The following is an 18,395-nucleotide window of genomic DNA, read 5'->3' on the forward strand; positions in this document are numbered from 1 at the left end:
ACTGTGTTATATATGTTTTTAAAAAAAATTATGGAGCAACCCTCGTACCAGTATAAATACATCTCTAGAATTCCCTTCCATAAACGACAATTTATAATTTGTTTATGTTGTTGGTCTGGATCATTTTCCGAAGATTCACCCCTTGCAATAATTTCATAATAACCTACTCAACGACAAAAGCCAATTGGTGATAAAACAATGAAGCATGTAGCAATAAAAATATGTAGAAAGCGACAGGGATCACTTTTTTAATCTCAAAATGATTTACATTGGCGATTATTATTTTCTCGCCATGTATTTGGGCGCATTCAATAAAAAGAGTCAATCGAATCACTATTTTGCTTAATTTGATAAACTGAATAATTTGTTCGTTTATTTTTTTCGCATAGACGAACGTGATGTCGAACATATATAAGTTGTAAACGGACGAAATCCAGGCGAAATTTATTGTTTTTTTCGGGTAAAATCCGTGTTTTTTCGTCATCCGGGTATTCGAGCGGGTTACAGCTTGACACCCTATTAATAACAACATAATGCAATCTTTGCAAATATGTTATTAACATATTTTCAAACATAAATATATTGACGCAAACCCGGATAAATCATAAATCCGGGCGATCTGGCATCCTTTGCTACATTTGATTATTATTATTATGATTATTATTATTATATTGCATACCGACAGCATATCAGAAGAGAATACAAGTCTGTAGAAAATTAGCATCATCGTAAAACGTTTTTTTTTTTTGCATTAGTGTTCGGAAACTTATGGCATGTACTGTAATTGTATCTCAAATGCGTATAATTTTCAAAAAATGACAAAAGAAACGATTTTGGAAATAATCAAAGGCACGAAGATATTTTTTGATATAAAAAATAGCTCCATCGAAAATGCACATGTTCAATTCCCATGAAAATTGCAAAAATGTATCGATTTTGTCAAAATATTTACGTCAATTTCTCACATTTATCAAATGAAACCCAATGACTTGTAGTTTGTTTCATATGATATGCAGTTAATTTATATTCTGCATAATTAACCCCTGTGACACTCGAATCATTTGAATATTCAACGATAAATTTGGCATTTTCGATTCGCACGTGCGACAATCGCTACCAAAAATCAAACCCAGTCAATAAATGAATTGACTTGCGGTCAGAGATGCAATTGCACCCTATTTATGTGCATTATTTATCGTCGACTGTCGAATGCAATTGCCTTGTGATCACACCATTCCACCCTGAAAATTGATTTGTTCATTTCATTGTCCATTTAACGTTTTTAATTGTTACGAACAGAAATACTACCACAAATTAAGTCGATGAACAATAATAAATGGAACAAATAGCGCCATTGTCCATCTGATGGCAACCAAAACAGTGTATGTGTCATGGAAAACCTGAAGCGCGTGAATGAAAACAGTCCCCTTCAGTGATATTGCATGCTCATGCAGTTTATCTCATGCGGACCGGGCCAATTGTTATATCAATTTCGTTTGTCGTTTTTCACACTTCGACACCCGTTGACAATTCATTTGTGCATCAAATTCATTGGTGTGTGCTGTTACACAGTAGATGTACAGAACAAAGCAGATGACCTCACACCAGAACATAGACGAATTGAAAGAGGAAGGTCAATATATTTTCCAACAAAACGAACAAAATATTTTCAAATAAAATTGGTAGGGTGTACAATTGATTAAATCACAATGAATTGCAGTGAACTTAAAGAATAGTGAAAAAATGCAAGAGTAACCATGTCAAATATGTTGGTCCTACTGGGAAAGATATTTTTAAGAGAAAAAAAAATATTGTTTTCAAATATATGGCAAGTTTACAATAAATATTATTCCATCAAATTTATTTAAAACCGATCTACGTTTTTTTAAACAAAATTCTCTTTGACTTAAACACTTAAATGCTAATTTCCTTCTCTAACATAAATATTTACAACACGAAATATGTACATCACACTATTCACGAAAACCAAGTATAAACCTCGATTGTCTATTTTTAATTCGACTCTTCTGACTTATATGGTTGGAATAACTTTGGCTTCTCCGACTTAATTATCGTCGTCACGTCTGTGTTAATATTGTTTTTAATACAATCATTGTTGTTGTTTTGGTGAATGATTTCAGGTGTGGCTTGTGAATCATGAATATTTGTATCAGATATAGGTGATAGTGATAGCGGTGACACTTGTGAATTGGGACTATGCATGAAATCACCGAGAAACGAGTTGCTGACACCATTTGAGTAATCACCGCTCGTGAACACTGGCGCAGTTGTTGCAATTGGTGGTGTGGGTAGAGATGAGTGTAAATGAGATGGTGGCATACTCGATGAATTTAGTGGTGAAAAATATGGAACTTGTCGCATGTATGCATACGGATTCGCGCCAGTTGATGGAATTGGTGCTGGTAGCATCATTGGCATTTGTTGCATCATTGGATTTGGCCCATAAAATGGCATAGTCGCCTGAAGTAATGAAGCAGCAAACACGGGATCATTGTAAATATTGTATGGCCATGTTGCAGTAAATCTTTGCCGTTTATCCTTCATTCGTCGATTTTGAAACCAAACCTAATAAAAGAGAAAGAAAACTTCGTTAGTTTTCGAGAATTTTTTTCTTTTGTAAATAAATTAGAAATGAAATTTAAAAACATAATTTCCATTTAAATTATTGGGAAAATTCCATGTATTCGAACAACAATTATTGTTTTTCATTTCGTTTGATTAATTTATATCAAACTAATTCGGAGACAACTTTCCATGATTGTTAAATTGAACTAGTTTTTTTTACATACAGTTTTTTTTTACAATAACAAACACTCACCTTGATTGTAGATTCCTTGAGTCCCAATTGTACGGCAAGCTCACATCTACGTGGGCGTGACACATAATTTTCTTTGTAGAACTCCTTTTCCAAGCGTGCCAGCTGCTCGCGAGTGAATGCGGTACGATACCGTCGTCCGGCATCATTATTTTCCATACTTCCAATCATTTTAATATTTTTTAATCACGTTTTTTTTTCGCACAAATAACTAAAAAAGAGAAGTAAACACAAAAAATTTAAAGATTTTCTTTATTTCGAAAGGCTCAACGCAGCAATAGAACGAACGTGACTTAACAGAGTAGACACTTTAGAAGAACTGAATTCTTTGCCTTCGCAGCTTAAGCTTATATACCCGAGTCAAAGTCGTTAGTTGTTGTAGCTCAACTTATTGCAGTTGTCATTTGTAGTTGGCGAGCTTGTCATTTGGAACTAAATAGGATTTGGTTTATTACATGTGGTTCTATTGTCTGGTTCATTTGTCGCTTGTTGTTGTTTGAAACAATTTTAACAATTTTATCGAGTACAGTGCCGCTCAGTGAATACTGAAAACTTCAACCCAATGACGGATCCTAGTCAGTCAGTAATATCTTTTTAAAAAATCTACCAAGTTATTTTGACGAAGCAAACAAATGAGTAATTGGGTATTTAGCAAAAATAGAGTGAAAGGATAGAAAGGGATCTGCCTATTTCTTCAACAAATACACTAATTTGCATATAAAAATCATAACGGAGATCCTAATTTTCTAAGAACTTTTTTTTGATCGATGGATTATGCTAATTTTTTATGAGGATCGTGTACTTTTTGAACTTTTCAAAAATGGAATAATTTTAAATACCATTTACAGGAATTTTCCCCAATATCTCTGCCTTTTGGATACTTTTATTATTATCATTAATAAACCCGTGTTCTCTCGATCTGTTACAACTAATTTCGCACACATACACATACATAGCTACACTCTCACATCTCTTTCATTCTTTATACATATACGCAAAGGTGCAGACTTCTGCGTCCGTGCCATTTCAAAGGCACATAGAGAAAACACGGGAAGGAACAATATTATTTTATGGATAAAGTCTCGGGCTTTTAATTTCCCAGTTTTCAAGTTCAAGACGAAGGGTTTACGTGAATGTAATAATACATGATTTTATGATTTTTTTTCATATATTCTGTAAAAGTTGCTTGAATTATTTATCTCATTATATTCAATAATTTTTGCAAACAAATTGTCTTCTCTACATTTTTCTATTTTGTAAATGATTTTTTTAACGTTATTGCAACCTGTAAATGCTGTAAAATGTTCTAATATCTAGACATCAATGCAAAAATGACAGTTTTTCGATATTGCAATATCAGCGATTCGATTCAAATCCGATAATTGTACATAAAAAGTAAAAAAAATAACTAACTAGGGCTTTAAATTTGTTTTTTGAAAAACGACAAAACTTCTTTATCCGCAAAGTCCATCAAATATCAAAGATTTTAAAATAAAACACAATTTGTTTTAAGTATATTGCACCTTATTGACGTTGCCAATTTAATTTCAAAAAATTCTATACAAATAAATAACATTAATGAGGATGACACATTGTCGAAATGCATCCGAAACATTTTTTCAATTAATGTTATTTATTTGAAAAGAAATTTTTTGAAATTAAATTGGCAAAGTCAATAAGGTGCAATATACTTATCTTTGATATTTGATGGACTTTGCGGATAAAGAAGTTTTGTTGGTACTAAAAACAAATTGTGTTTTATTTCAAAATATTTGATATAACTAACTGGGGTCATTAACGGATATCGCTTCTCAAGTCACACCAATTACTAATTAGTCGAAAAACACTAAAAACAGCTTAATACAATAGTACATAGGTCAAACCCTCTTTTTCTTCATTACCGGTTACCGGTACGCCTAACGGAATATCATTAGAATACCGTTCCATCACAAGAATATCATTATATCGTCTGTTTCAGTTTCTACTTTCTAATACACATAGCATCTTGCAGCATCATCTTTTTCTCGCTCGCCACTTCACATTGTGTACATTTTCTCAATGTTTTGAACTCTGTGAATTGCGAATGGGCTGACGATGAGTTATTGTAAAAAGAGTATTGATCTTGCATAAAAAGGCTCTGCGCTGACAATTTTCATATTGAATCGAAACAATCATTGTTTCTACTGTAGCCACACAATGGAATGGACAAAAATGGAAACGGTTGTATAAAATCTGTGCGGGTTTTACAACAGAAAAGCAACGAAAGAGTTATTTAAATGGGCTCGTTAGTACAAAAATACATACCTATATTGTACACAGAAGTAAATGGATTGGTTACACTTTGCACAAATAATCCTATTAAGTAATAACTTTTACCTGTCAGTAACCGAGTTAAGTAAACAAACAACAATTTCATTGGAAAGGAGTCCAAAAATAACCATTTAAATAGAAAGATTTTCAAATAAATCATTGGATTGAACAAATGACTTTGTCAACAGAGTGTTTGGGATATTAGATTTTTTGCACTGACAATGGAAATTGAATATATTCAAACAATTAGATTAATTAGATCAAAAACATTCGAACTCATTTGATTTTAATCAATATATTATTCGGATGAAAATCAAATGAAATAATCACTGTGTATAATTAAGCCTCCAATCTCTCAAAAAACAATAGTACGAAGTTCACATTGTGCTATATATATGTTTAGTTCTTCCATGGTTTCAATTTTTGAACCGTTCACGTGAAGCAAAGTTTGGAATTGGAAAAAGTTTGTGATTGTATGTCATTTTCTTGTAATAAATTCAGAGTTTGGCCATTTATCTTACGATTTTTTCGTCTCTATTTATTGAAAAAGTCGAGAATGCTATCTCTACCTAATCTCTGTTTTGGCCAAAAATAATTCACAGCCATGTTGTTTATCATCGTAAATCCGTTTTCAGATCAATTGGACGATTTGTTGTGATGAAAAATTATGGACTTTTTCGGTATTCGCTATGAATTGCCATTCTCGCAAAACAGAGCTTGAAGCGATTGAAAATTTATTTATATTTATTTTCGATGTTCATGCGTGAAAGATAGTTTTGTACAAAATATATTTGAACCTGCCACATATCCTCTATTCGCTTGAACAAAAACCAAAAGCTGTGTTTCTTGCATTAGCTCGGGTGGTGAGCAGGTCCAAGAGCAGTAGGTGAACGGGTTAAGAATGAGTTAAAAGCAAATTCAAAATCAAACAACTTTCAAAAACGGGTGATAATTACAAAGAGCCATAAGTCATGCTGTCGTGTATTCATACATCTCCTTGTGAACTAAAAAAAGTCAATTGAACAAAAGCATGCTATGAATGTTCGATTTTCAATTTCAATCCTATTTTCATTTTCAATTGAAATAATTATTTTTTCACTGAAGCCACACAAAAGAATCGACAAAATGGCAAACAGTAGCATAAAATCAGTGCTTGTTTCACAGAAGAACGAAAGAGTTATTCAAATGGGCAGTGTTTTATTGCACTGCACCATATAACATTGCTCAGTGAAAACTGTAAAGGGAAAGGATTTAGCTTTTGAGAAAAAATGCATGCATTCAGTGCTCAAAGCAGTAACTGGATTGCTACTCTTTGCACAGATAATCCTATCAAGTAATAATTCTTACCTCTATTCATAACTAAGTAAACAAACTAACATGTATTCGGTAGCAATTTCATAGGAAATGAATTAAAAATCTGCATCTAAATAGAAAGATTTCGAAATAAATAATTGGATTGAACAAATGACTTAGTCAACAGGGTATGGTTTGCACAGGTACCACTTTACTCGGAATCGAACAGATCCAAACTAATTCAGATCAGTTTTAATCAAATGAAACTGCACAATATTAGTTGAAATTTTTGTGTGTGTAAAAATGCAGACAAAAAACCAAATAAAATTCTACGTTAATATTATTTTACGTGGTAATGCTTAAAATTTAACGAAATTTATCTTATGTATACAATAAATAAAAGAAAATCAATCTAAAACAAATTACAATTGTGTAAAAAATCGAATCATAAGAAATGAACACCATAAACTGATCGAAAACATAATAATAATAATAATAGTATTATGTGTTGGAATAAATAGTGTGCAAATTTGTTTCTGAACAAAACAACACAGTGCAAATTTAATGAAAATGCGGTCTCGTAAGCATATAAATAGCCAAAGCTCTTACTCATACAACATCTGCAATGGTTGTTTTCATTTCATAGCCAATGCATACCATCAAATGAAGCGTATTGTGTTTGATATCATCAGATTTGTTCCACTTAATTGTGTTTATCACGCAAAAGTGAGTCAGAACTTCATAGAATGCTTGAAAAAATGGAGAAAACAATGAGTTTTACAAATTAACAAAAGATTTAATCTGCAAAAATGGCATGCTCGACCTCATAAAACTCTCGATATCATTTATTGAGGGATGCGAATTTCAGCCAAACAAAAAATCCAACATATAATATTATCAAATGTTTATTCGGTCAGTAAAGAGTATGTATGACGTTATTCGCATCAATAAATCAAGCGTATCTTGCTCACATTTCCACATTCATTTAGATTACGTCTTCTGCGACATGATGGCACATAACGTTTTATACCATTATTCATCAAGTTCATTTCATTTGATTGTTACAGCCAATCATGTTGTCACGGCAACGAAACATATTCAGCCAATATCTTTATCCAATCAAAAGCATCTACGAAAAGATGGCTGTCTGAAATTGTTAAACTTATTCCTATTTACTTCAATTTTTATCCATTTTTATATGCTTTTTTTCGCAATATTAATATACTGGCTCATTAGTAATACATATACAGATATTTGCCAAAATATAATAAAAATGTGTTATTTTGCAATGTTCTAAATATATATATTTTTTCATCTGTACACAAAATAGGATATGCAGGCACAAAACACCCAAAGCAATTGGTGTGTGCAAACTAGACCTATTAAATACGCTAATTTATTTTAAGCTGGTGAAAACAAAAGCGATGCACAACTAGCTCAATGCACAATGTTTGGTGCGAGTATGAAAGAGACATCTAAAAGTTGAACAAACAAAATTGTTGAACCTCTAATAAACGAATAAAACATCGTTTAGTACTTTACTTAGTGCGACTCTTCGGAAATTCTCGAAAATTTTGTACAAAAATGCCATTTTCTATGTAATTCTCTCCGTGTCTTTTACATTTTTTGGCAATTTTCTTATCGAAACGAATGAACTTTGTAACAAACATGAATTTTAAGATGCACAGAATACAACAACCGAGTGAAACGGCAACCAATCGACACCAATGAACAGAGAAAGACTCACGTTTAACGAAACAAAGTTAAAAATGTGCATGTCCATGTTTTTTTTTGCTCTGATATCTTTATGAGACCCATATAAACATAAACTCATTTTTTTTTCACACCATCATAAAAGGCCAAATAGGACGAATATGCATTAATACATTTGCACAAAAGATCAAAGTAAACACAAACATTTCGTTCTGGTCATCAAATTCAATATTTAAAGAAATTTGATCATTTAGAATTGGGTGATTGAATCACATCAATGCCAAAATTAAATGGTGTATTCCATGTAAGCTCGCTGATGATCAAAGACAACTGAGCTCCACGTGAACGGTTATGTGCAATGAGCGCATGCTGTTTTCAAACGGAACATCCGAACGTGATTAATTCACTTTCGAATGAATGAAACAGCAGGCTTTGGAAACCAATTAGTCTATTTCCGATTTGCGACCATAATGTTTTATTGTGGTTTTTTCTTCTGCATTAAACCATGTGTTTAACTCCTACATTCGCAAGCGTTTGATGTGTTTTAACTGAAAGAAACAAGCTGTTACAAAAGTAATATCGCTGAATTGATCTAATTTGGTAGCAAACCAAACAAAAACGTCATTGCCACAATATTGATTTTCCATTGAAGTGATATGGTATGCAATATTATTGTGGGAACATTCGCGTGTTGAGGTCAAAACTATTGATCGTAAATGGTTTCGAAGAGATTCTTCTTTTGTTGAATACTTTTTTTTTTAAATATAAAATGCCATCACATCTGCCATGCTTGACCGGCGCACTTTTGTTCATTCCAAATGGCAAACCATTTAACCAATTTGGCTTTAATCAATGCCATTAATTTTCCACGCACCAATAATAATGGGCTAGTGTGAATGTTCACTATTTGCTCACCAATGGCAATTTACGATTAATTTATATTTATCGCCAATTGTTATACCATTTTGGCGACACAACATGAACGAAATGCGATATTGTGCCGCCACACACTCTATTCTGATTTCTTTCAATATCCAGTAAAGTTGTTGTACACTGTGGATATCGGAACACTCCCATCGCGTCGTGCAAAATAAATCAGGATAATTATGGTTTCTATCTTATTCAACGATTCGCTCAGTTTTATAGTTAACGACATTTCGGCCATGCCTGGTATTTAGAAAACCCAAGTATACATTGTATTGCTACTAAACAATACATACATGTACATTGTTGGAACATTAAGGGGGTCCATCTGTCTTCCAGAAAACTCTTGTAAAACCGGAACTACGGCCCCTTTTAAATTACCGGCAGTTGAGTGTTTTTTCGATTTGCTGGGGGATTTTGATTGGAAGATGAACCCCCTAATTTTCGATTGTGCCCATAGCTTACACACCATGTGCTCATGTATGCAGTATACATCAAATAGTAAAGAATGTATTCTAAAATAGATCGACGATTCCACTTGATTTTCCAACTTGCTCTACAAAATAATTCTTCAATACGCAAGTTCTATGATAGTGATGATATCTATACTGTTAACATAATTCAATCAATACTCAAATCAGAACTAAAAGTCATGGAATAGATAAAAAGCATCAAATTTACCCAACGAACGATAAATGAATGTAATCTCAGTATTGATATTGATGCTAACACAGTTACTATTAACACATATGTTCATCGATTGTTTCTATCCCGTTTACTATTCATTCTATAAATGACGATAAAATCAAACACCTTTTTTCAATATGTGAATACAATCGCAAAAAACGATTTCTATTTGAATTGGTACCAAGGGAATACAATTGAATAACCATAGCAGTTTTAGTGTTGAGTGCAAAAAAATTGCATCGATTTTAATCCGCTGCGGGTTAGTAGCTGAAAATCTATAATTTGTCATTATTGTCCCTAGAGCAGTTCACCATAGTTATTATTTTAAAAAGGTTAACAAAAAATGTGAACGTGATGATCGATAAAAAATAGAAACTATAAACAGAGCGGACCGGTTTGAATGATTAATAGTTTTCCGAACCGAATCAAAACAACTCTCAATATTATCGAGAATAGAATGCGACCATTTGCTGTATTTGTAACATGCAAACAAAATGCAACGATGCATGTGGAAACATACGCTCATATTTTTGAAGAAGAAAAAAACATCTCTATAAATATTTATGTGAGAATATGTTATGTCTATACCTGATAACGAACATTTTTGCTCTTACCTGGTGAGAGAAGAGATAATTTGTTCATAATATTTTTATTACTTAAAAACAATTCCTTGCAATTGTTCGCAAAAATAATGTCATTTGTAAAAATGTTCTCGTTTTTCATTAGTTGGAAAAACAATTGTATTGTCTATTCAAGTTGAATTGAACTGATTTTGTTTGGGCACATAAATTGTTGTCCGAACAAATAAATCTGAAATAGCTGTCAGTTTCGACAATAGAATTTATGACCGAAATACTTTTTATTGTCAAATATGTAAATTCGAAATATGGCCGTAATGAAAACGAAGATTAACTGCTCTTCATGTCAATTATTTGAAATAAATTGCTAAATAAATGGCAATGTTGTTGCTGAAGCAATAGAATGTGAACGAAAGAGAAAAATAGTCGAAGAGAGAAAGAGCAAGGAGGAGGAGAGAGAGAGAGAGAATAAAAATTGCTATGAAGTTTATTTAGTCCGTATTGTGCCATGTGATCAACTATGGTAAGTGAGCATAAATTTCAAATGGAAGCAGTTTTAATCGGCACCTGCGTCCCCGATAAATGGTTGAATTGTAAAAGCCAATGAAAAGCTGTTTCTCTCTCTTTCTCTCTCTCGAATGTAAATGGAATTTTTCAGCCTCGGAGAATCCTTCTATGGAAGTCTGATGAAACCAACGTTTTCACCGACATTTACTTGATAAATGATTATTTCGCTCAAATAAAGTGTAATAAATGTTTGTCGAAAATAAATGACCAATCAAAGAAGTTTGTGTGAAATTATTTATTTGCTGCGAAAAACATTTGATAATGCTGAAATCTTGGGGTTGCACACAAGAAATTCAACAAAATGATTTTGAATATAATCAGCGAATTCGAACTTTATTCGTAATTAAATTTACGAAATCAACGCGAATGTCATCAATAAAACAATGATTATTCAAATAAATATATCACGCCAACATATTAAACCCAAAATGTTCACTATCAAAACTAAGAAGAAGTGGTGACCCCTTAGATGAAATAATATTGATTTTAATTAGATCCAATTGGGGTAGGTGTATGCAAACATTCTTTCGTTTGTTCATCGCTAGAATATTCTTCAAAGCACTGCCTCGAAATGATGCATTGTGGGGTTTGAAATTTTCAAAAAAAAAACGCGAATCTGAATAAGCGGTTACTTTCAGTAAGTACGACACAATTGAACGCTTGAGAGAGAAGGGAACGTATTATTTATTAATTATTTTGAACTGTAGATGATTCCATCTTTTTTTATTTTTATGAATATTTCAATGAATTCCCATGAAAATTGCGAAAATGTATCGATTTTGTCAAAATATTTACGTCAATTTCTCACATTTATTAAGTGGAACCAAATAACTTCTAATTTGTTTCATATGATATGCAGTTCATTTATGTTGTGCATAATTAACTGTGACACTCGATGCATTTGAATATTCAACGATAAATTTGGCATTTTCGATTCGCACGTGCGACAATCGCTACCAAAAATCAAACCCAGTCAATAAATGAATTGACTTGCGGTCAGAGATGCAATTGCACCCTATTTATGTGCATCATTTATCGTCCACTGTCAAATGCAATTGCCTTGTAATCACACCATTCCACCCTGAAAATTGATTTGTTCATTTCATTGTCCATTTAACGTTTATAATTGTTCCGAAAAAAATCACTACCACAAATTAAATGGTCGTTTTCCCGTTGAATAGAAGTGAAAAGACCAAAGATGACGTACATTTTCCCTATTGCAAACGAAATATTTTATGTGAAAAATGTGATATACCTTTGATAGACATGCGGCCATGCATTGCTGATCGAGATTTCTATAGATATGCGAATTAGTAAAATTTTAGTTTTTTCTTCGCAGAGAAAATGCAGAGTTTAAAATGGTTCAAGATGATGTTGAGCGTAGTGTTAATTTATATATTTTTTCTTTTCTGTGTGATGCCAGAGAACTTCAAATGACGACTAGTGATATTCGGTTGTATACCGTTTATATTGTCTTTATTAACCGAATTGATAGTATTTTCATTTGCTAATGAGTTTACATTAACCTGTATTAATGGTATTAATATCATACATGTATTAATGACATTAATATAATCCTTGAATCGTTCTTTGTTAGTATATACCCGCATTCTGCAATCAGAACAAAAAGGATTAAACATTAGCAGAAAAAACAAGTTATAAGTGGTTATTCCCGACAAGAACAATTGATCATTAATGGCCTAATTACCTATTGTTTACCACTTCCCTATGTCCGCAAAATATATAATTGATTCGCAAAAAAAGTCTTCGCATTAAGAAAAAGTAAAAAAAGGGAGAAAACAATGGAAAAAAAATGACCATTGATTTTTTAATACCATTAGTATTAAAGTGTGATTTGGTCCACAGTTGACAACTATTTTTTTGTTAATTATTATTTTGTATGCGCTGAATGAGTGGATGAACTAAAAGTAGCATACTATTCGGTCTAGTAATTTGTTTTTAACGTAATAGTCGATATTTGTAGCCAAACATTTCCAAACGAAGTTTCGCGAACACACGTGGAAACACATGCGATAAAGGGCATTTAAAAAAGCACAATATCCATTTTTATCTGTTTTCGAGGGATGGTAGATCGATATAAACAATTTCTACATAGAAATGAGCAGTAAGCGTTGTTCACCGACACAATTATCGAGTGCAAATGGAGCAAAGCAAACAAATAAACGTAAAAACGAAGCAAAAAAGGAGGGATGAACAAGAGTATCTTTTGAGTGCTATAACAATATTAATGGACCCATCTGCAATCGGGTTCTAGTTTAAATTTAATTATGCATTTAACACATTTTTTGACGGGCTGCTTTTATAGCTGCACTCGTTCGCTTTTCGTTGTACGGAGCAGAGGATATTAATTTCGATCATGCTTCTGTGTTGGTTCAGTTTTCATGACGTTTGATTATGGCATTTAGCTACCACCCTTCAGAGTATTAATTTTAAAACTGTTATGGCTACATGTTCCACCATAAACGTTGAGCGAATTACGTCGTGACTGCGTGGAGTTCAAAGATGGCGAATAGCAATGGTTATAGGTGGGAGACGTTGAAAAGAATTTATGATTGGTGGCGGATTTTAAGAGGATCTTTCATCATCAGGGCATTTATGCGCTTTATAATCGACAATTATGATGCTTGTAAAGTAGATTCTGCAGCTAAACTTGCCATCGCGTATATTTTAGCAGCTTCGTTTATTTGCTTCAATGTTCGTTCGTTTTTCTTTTCGAAATTCAATTTTCTACAGCAAATTGCATTTTTTTTGTCTTCATTATTTAAAGCCGCAGACGTGCAAAAACCCAAGAAAGTGTCTACACAAACATAAAAGTTCATTTATAGGCGATGGTGGTTCGTTGTCAGTTTAACAGATTTTCATTGCCAAAACTCGTTTATTTACATTAATACCACATAAGCAAGGCGGTATTATCATGCTTTGCCCATTTTTCCATGCGTATTTTGTTGCCTTTGTAATGAGTTTTCCTCTTTATTAGTATTATTTTTTGGAATTAAATGCTATAGCTTCGATGTTAAGACCAATAGGTTATGTGTTGTTTTTATGTTTGTTTTGCAAGGAAGGATTGACATGACTCAATTAATAGTCATCAAATATTCCCGTTTGCACTATTAACATGAATACAATATGGGCATGACAAAAGCGGAAAGGACATAATTTGATATTTAATTCAGCTCCATCGTTTTCCATTTTTTCACGTGGTACATAAATTATTAATAGTCAAAAAATTGAAAGGGGAAAGTTTTGTATACATTTTACATTTCGCACGCTACGCGAATGTCTTTTGGAATTTTTTAAAATTATGTGCATGAAATGAGCAGTAAGCTTAAGAGGAGCGCCCCGTTTGATGTGTACTACCACGAACTCGGCAGCGGCTCTTTACAATTAAATCAAGAGCTTCTAAGGTAATATGTTTGCTAAGTATTGCATCAATTTCAGAGAATTTTCTCAGGGCAATATATGTGGATGGATGGAACGCTCTCAGGAGCCCTCCTCAGTGAAGAGGAAAATGTTAAAAGTTAAAGAAAGTATCTAAAACCATATCGGTTTCAATTATTTTTTCAAATTCTTTAATATTTGGTCCCTAACTAAGGAGGATCTACTCTTTCGGCTTCTGAGAGCGCCCCACCTCACATATATTGAACCAGTCTATGATGAATTGTCTTCGACTTATTTTGTAGTTGGCGGTAGTTGGTTTGGTTACAAAAAATATAATTGTACAAATAATTGCAAATATTTTTACGATCAGTATAAGGTGATATCAATTATTTGTCGTCTTTTAATAGATTGTTTGAAATGTTAAATGGTCTTGACTTTCCCGCATTGGAGAAACCACATATTTTGGCCATAATTATTTCCTTTTGCTATTGCTTGTGTGTGACCACATCAATAGATAGGTTTCCAGTTCAAAATCTCCTCACACAATGCGTACATATTATTTATGCAATAATATACACGAAGAGAACAAATGAGAAAAATCTTCGTACTTCAACAGTCGCACGAATGTTTGAAATTGTAGAAAATGTCCGAAACATACACAAAAACCAAAACGAAAAAACCCAATTTCATGAGAACTATTTTATTAGGGCATTGTTCCCATACTTGTGGTTCAAATGGAATAGAACAAAAGTCGTAACAAGGAAGGAAACTATTGCCTTACATGCACAAATAAATAAATGCAAATAAAGCAATTGTGGAATTGGTTTTATCGTGGATCGCTCGAAATATAAAGGCGATTTCATTTATAATAAAACTCAAATTATGAAAATGATCATTTCGGTGGTGTTTTTGAATGAAACTTCTATAGTTAGTTATTGAATAGATACAGATACGATGAATGGTCAAGTAGAAAAAAAATGGGACACACTTTAAAAAGAATTTTGTGTACGAAACCAGCTGTGTGAAGTATTCGCATAAATAAACAAGAGTAGATGTCAACCATGCACATGACGAACTACTTGTTTCAAACGGGTTCTTTGTGTTATTCGATGACATCGAACCGTACATTTTACTTGTTTCAACTGAAACTGAAGGAAACGCGCACACTCACGAAGTAAAAAGCACAGTGAATGTGAGTTACCGTCGCAAATTGCTATTTACAATTATTAAAGGTTCTTTGTTTTGTTTCCACATGGATATTCACTTCAAATGTTCAGCTCAGTCCGGCTGAGTACGGAATAACTCTCCATGATGTCACGTGTGATGTCGAATCCGAAAAAGTGACGACAGAATGCTCATAAATATTGTCTTCAGCTCTGATTTTTGGTATTGGCCCTTTTTTTTTTGTTTCGCAGCAGGCGCACTCAACTGACAAACAGTGCATGCTTTGACAGCAAACAAACACCGAAAAAAAATACACCACAATAAACAAACTTCAAAAAAGCCAAGACCGCATCAAATATGAATGAGAAAATGTTCTAAGGAATTCTGTACAGTATATCCGATAAAAAAAGGAAAATTTCTTTCACTTACACAATCCATTCATGGATGATGAATGTTTAATTTTCATTTTAATTCACATCAATGTATTGATCTTACCTTTGAGTGGAAGAGAATGGTTCATTTTACATGGTGAAATTATTTTCAGAGAAAAACCTAAACGTAACATGTACACTTTGTGAATTCCATGAAACAATCTACGTCTTTGGTGTTGCATTTTATAACTTTTCTCCATTTTTCCATTTCTGGACTTTCTTTTCTTGTGACCAAAATCATAAAATTATCACGACAAACTAAAGGAATACATATCAAATGGGTCTTGTGTTAGTGACCAGAATATTAGTACCCAAGTACTATGTTGCAATTGACCTTGTTGTTGAACACATTAAAAGGTCCCTTTCTTATTCATTTGTTGACTGGTTATGTAAACTGAAAAATAAGGGAGTTCTAGCTATACGATTTTATTGCACTTCAATTGTGGCAAAAATATGTGGAAATATTTTTTAATTACAGAAAAATGCACAAAAACAAAAAAAAGTCGAAAATTCTATGAATGAATGTCAATGGTTGGCGAAAAAACATTTGAGAGTCAACACCGAAGAGTCTTCACTTGTAAGAATACGCAAAAGTGTTTATGCAACGCGTTTTCTCTTACCACGTGACTTATTTTGTATTATTTGGAACTTAAGCTCATACATTGCTTTAACTTTCATAAATATGAAATTGGCACGTTACCATTCAAGAAATGGTGTGCAAAATTTTGCAATATCTTGCAGCATTTTAAAAAGTGAAACAAAACAAAACAATAAAATTACAGTTTCAGCTTACACGTAATAATATTCATCGAAAATGGTCAGTTTATTTGTTAGTGTCTTTCGCCCACAAGTCAATTTCATTCGATTACATTTTCACACCGAAAAACAAAGACGGCATAACAGCATTTAATTACGAAGATTTAACATGTATGTGACATCAAAATTAAGACCATGATTGTAAATATTGAGTATTTGTCTATTAACTGACACCATAATTCCATCAAAATCATGGGAACTACACATACAGATGAACCGAAAATCGTTGCCACATCAAAATCGTTGACACAAACACTAAATTGATACTAGGCCCGATTCGGTATCTTCAATTTGTTACGGTGTTGGTTCATTTTTGTCGGCAATTCATTAATGGTGACTCACATGAAATAAACCGTAATTAACACATTTTACAAGATGAATGTACTAAAACGATTTCACGCGGCAATAAAAACTATCAATTTATAATGAAATAGGAATGAGCAATCGTGAATATACTGACAAATAGACGATACAAAATTGATGGCTTATTTCACATATCCCAATTTAGAATGTTTTTGAGTTTTGTCTAATTGGGGAATACAATACGCGCAACACAAACAAGACAATGTCAAAAATCAAAACCACAAAAACACTCATTCATTTTCCCTCTTCAACTGTGTTATTCGATTTATTCTCAATTATTGGCCAAATTTAACTGAACGTTTACATGTTGATGTCGCACCCAAAAACTCCCTCAACAGAATATTCGTCATAAGTGAATTGCTAATGCTAGCATGATTGTTCGCCACAATTGTTCAAATTGAATCATAATGTTCATGATATCAGCAGAGAGTAGACTATGTTATCTTCTCTAAATGCACAATTTATTCCACAAAAACCATACCAATAAATTGTGATTTCAACTAAACTTCAAGTATGTGTCTTACCACTTAAAGAATAAACAAGCATTAATATGTCAAAATGAAAAAGTTTTTACTAAACAAAACCATCAAATTTAGATCCATTTCCGAATTCATATAATGCATTCATTTGGTAATTTTCAAGTGCATTCATTTAAAGCAAGGAAATAGTCGATGACAAGGCATTGGTCACACGTGTTTTCCTCGCCGTCAAAATATCTGGAAAGCGTTTGGAAACTATTTTTATGTGGTAGCAGTGCTCAATGAATCTTCCTTTTTTCAGTCGTCAAATTCAAATGATCGACCGATGCATTGACTGTAAATGTGGGGAAAATACACGTATCTTTTTTTTTGATTTCATGTTGGGCTGAGTTTTTTTTAATTTACATTTTCCGAATTACGAATATTACAGATATACAAAGACGACGAATGGTTATAGATTTGAAGTGGTTCCATCGGATGACATATATGACATCAATCAAGTCGCATTGTCCGACGCCAAAATTCTTGATGTCATTAAAGATGACTTCCCGAATATAGTTTTTGATGATACCGCATTTCATTCGAAATATAAATTCAGCAGCTCATATTAGTTAAGTATTTTTTTAATGCTTATTTAGTGCTAATTTTGCATTTATCAAAAATTCAAGCACACCCAACTTGTTTTTTTTTTGCTATTTGAATTGCAATTCTGATCCAGCTTCACACCCAAGCGTATCTTCTCACCACATTGATCATTTCTTTTTATCTTTCATTTTCTGCGTTCAGCCTTTCTTTGGGTTTTCCATTTAATGCGAGTCGGTTTGGTTCTGCGTTT

At 32.8% G+C, this 18,395-nt stretch overlaps 1 protein-coding gene across 1 annotated transcript; it reads right to left on the reverse strand.

The window, feature by feature from the left end:
• Positions 1 to 1,935: 1,935 nt before the first annotated feature.
• Positions 1,936 to 3,119, reverse strand: LOC116338829 (segmentation protein even-skipped-like). Its single transcript, XM_031764337.1, has 2 exons — positions 2,840 to 3,119; positions 1,936 to 2,586 (listed from the first exon to the last, which is right to left on the reverse strand). The coding sequence occupies exons 1-2, from the start codon at positions 3,005 to 3,007 to the stop codon at positions 2,014 to 2,016; spliced, it is 741 nt and encodes a 246-aa protein (XP_031620197.1). The 5' UTR covers positions 3,008 to 3,119; the 3' UTR covers positions 1,936 to 2,013.
• Positions 3,120 to 18,395: the final 15,276 nt, after the last annotated feature.

This window comes from Contarinia nasturtii, unplaced genomic scaffold, assembly GCF_009176525.2.
Source record: "Contarinia nasturtii isolate CC-2019 unplaced genomic scaffold, AAFC_CNas_1.1 Cnas_scaffold_414, whole genome shotgun sequence".
Taxonomy (NCBI): domain Eukaryota; kingdom Metazoa; phylum Arthropoda; class Insecta; order Diptera; family Cecidomyiidae; genus Contarinia; species Contarinia nasturtii.

Excerpts from the sequence above, each read along its gene's own strand:
- LOC116338829 (XM_031764337.1), bottom strand. The coding sequence starts at position 3,007 with ATGATTGGAAGTATGGAAAATAATGATGCCGGACGACGGTATCGTACC. Across the intron at positions 2,587-2,839 it reads TCAAGGAATCTACAATCAAG|GTTTGGTTTCAAAATCGACG; the intron begins GTGAGTGTTTGT and ends CTCTTTTATTAG.